The sequence below is a fragment of the Mandrillus leucophaeus genome, unplaced genomic scaffold (assembly GCF_000951045.1).
Source record: "Mandrillus leucophaeus isolate KB7577 unplaced genomic scaffold, Mleu.le_1.0 Scaffold27, whole genome shotgun sequence".
Lineage (NCBI taxonomy): Eukaryota > Metazoa > Chordata > Mammalia > Primates > Cercopithecidae > Mandrillus > Mandrillus leucophaeus.
In genome coordinates, this window is record NW_012102809.1 from 3,189,014 (window position 1) to 3,191,139 (window position 2,126).

At 40.2% G+C, this 2,126-nt stretch overlaps 1 protein-coding gene across 1 annotated transcript in view; it reads left to right on the forward strand.

Moving 5' to 3' along the window:
• NQO2 (NAD(P)H dehydrogenase, quinone 2) overlaps nt 1-1,149 on the forward strand; it is a 24,864-nt gene extending 23,715 nt beyond the window's left edge. The window contains exon 9 of the mRNA XM_011984547.1: nt 868-1,149. Coding sequence (XP_011839937.1) covers nt 868-1,044 — 177 coding nt within the window. The 3' untranslated portion in view covers nt 1,045-1,149. The remainder of the gene's footprint in view (nt 1-867) is intronic.
• The last annotated feature ends 977 nt before the right edge of the window (nt 1,150-2,126 follow it).

Consider the following 2,126-nt stretch of genomic DNA (forward strand, 5'->3'; position numbering starts at 1 on the left):
GGTGAGGGTGTGGGTTTTAAAGGACGTAATGCAGAGGGTTGAGTGTGATATTTTTAGAAAAAAAAGTGATCCTCTTTGAAAGGAGAAAGTATGTGGTTCCAATTACTTACAGTCTACTGAAGGAAATCATAATTTACAAGCCTGACCTTGCTTCTTCACAGGCCAACCGGTCTCTTATGTGTCATTAGCCAAGTTCAAATTCTTCTTGCTTTTAAAAAAAAATCTTTACTTTTTTTTCAGTTTGCAGAAGTACATTTTATGGCAAAAAAAAAAAAAAAAGAGATGATATGAAATATAAAAAGAGAAAGTCCCTTTAATCCCCCACCTCAGAAAGAATCACTTTAAATCATTTGATTTATTTTCTTACGGCCTATATATTTTCTCACACACATAATTTTTATTATAAGTTTATTACGTTTACTGCTCTTATGGTATATCATAAATATTGCTTAAAATTCGTTGTTGTTTTCATTTAACAGATATCTTGAACAAACTTCCATGGTACACATTATAGCTAGAATAACCTCATTCTGGAATAATCTATAGTGTGAATGTACCATAATTTGCCCAATCAAGCAGAACTATCATGTTTGGTGTCTGAATCAGTTGCAAAGATTGTAGGTTAATTGCAGTTATAAAAATAGAACTTGGAAACTCCAGCTGCCCCAGCTTCTTCCCTGCTCTCATGCAAGGCTTGCATCCTAAAGCCATAGGGAAGTTTAGCTTTCACTTGCCTTGTAACATTAAGGTTGTTTCCTGATTTTTTGAAGGTTTGTTTCACACCATTTCCCCCCTTACATCATTTAACTGAATGGTATGTAACAGGTGTAGTTTCTAATGAGTTCTTTTCCTCCCCTGTGGCTTTAGCACGGCACATTGCACTTCTGTGGATTTAAAGTCCTTGCCCCTCAGATCAGTTTTGCTCCTGAAATTGCATCCGAAGAAGAAAGAAAGGAGACGGTGGCTGCGTGGTCCCAGAGGCTGCAGACCATCTGGAAGGAGGAGCCCATCCCCTGCACGGCCCCCTGGTACTTCGGGCAATAACTCTGGGGCACGTGGGCATCACGCAAGCAGCACACTAGGAGACCCAGGCGCAGGCAAAGAGAAGACGGTGCTGTCATGAAATAAAATTACAACGGAGCTACCTGGAGATACTTTTCTCTTTCTGTTTTTTTTTGTTTGTTTGTTTTGTTTGTTTGTTTGTCTGTCTTTACTTTTAGCTTTAAGGAGTACATGGGCGGTACTGTTTCAGGGAAATATTGTGTGGCGCTGGGGTTTGGGCTTCTATTGATCTCATCACCCAAATAATGAGCATAGTTCCCAATAGATAGTTTTTCAACACTTCCTTTCCTCCCTTCCCGCTTTTGGATTCCCAGTGTCTATTGATCCCCTGTGTACCCAATGTTTAGTTCTCACTTACACATTGGAACATGGGGAATTTGGTTTTATTTCTGTGTTAATTCGCTTAGGATAATGGCCTCCAGCTGCACCCACGTTACTGCAAAGGCCAGGATTTCATGTTTTTTTATGGCTGCCTAGTATTCCATGGTGTCTGTGTACCACACTTTCCTTATCCAGTCCACTGTTGATGGGCACCTGGGTTGATTCCATGTCTTTGCTACTGTAAATAGTGCTGTGATGAACAGAAAGGGCAGGCATCGGTTTGTAGAATGATTTTTTTTTTTTCCTTTTGGTAGATACCCAGTAATGGGATTGCTGAAGGGTAATTCTATTTTTAGCAAACTAGAAATATTTAATGAAGTACATGAATGAGTGTCTTCCGAATTTTATACAGCCAGATCAAATATTTTAATAATGAGCTTGTTATGTTGAATTCTATTCTGATCATCATGCACTGAGATTTTCTTTTCTTTTCTTTCTTTTCTTTTCTTTCTTTTTTAAAGAGACAAGAGTTTCACTGTGTTGCCCAGACTGGTCTCAAAACCCTTGCCTCAAGTAATCCTCCCACCTGGGCTTCCCAAAATGCTAGGATTACAGGTGTGAGCCACCACACCTGAACCAGGTTTTCCTTTTTTTTTTTTTGAGACGGAGTCTCGCTCTGTCGCCCAGGCTGGAGTGCAGTGGCCGGATCTCAGCTCACTGCAAGCTGCGCCTCCCGGGTTCAC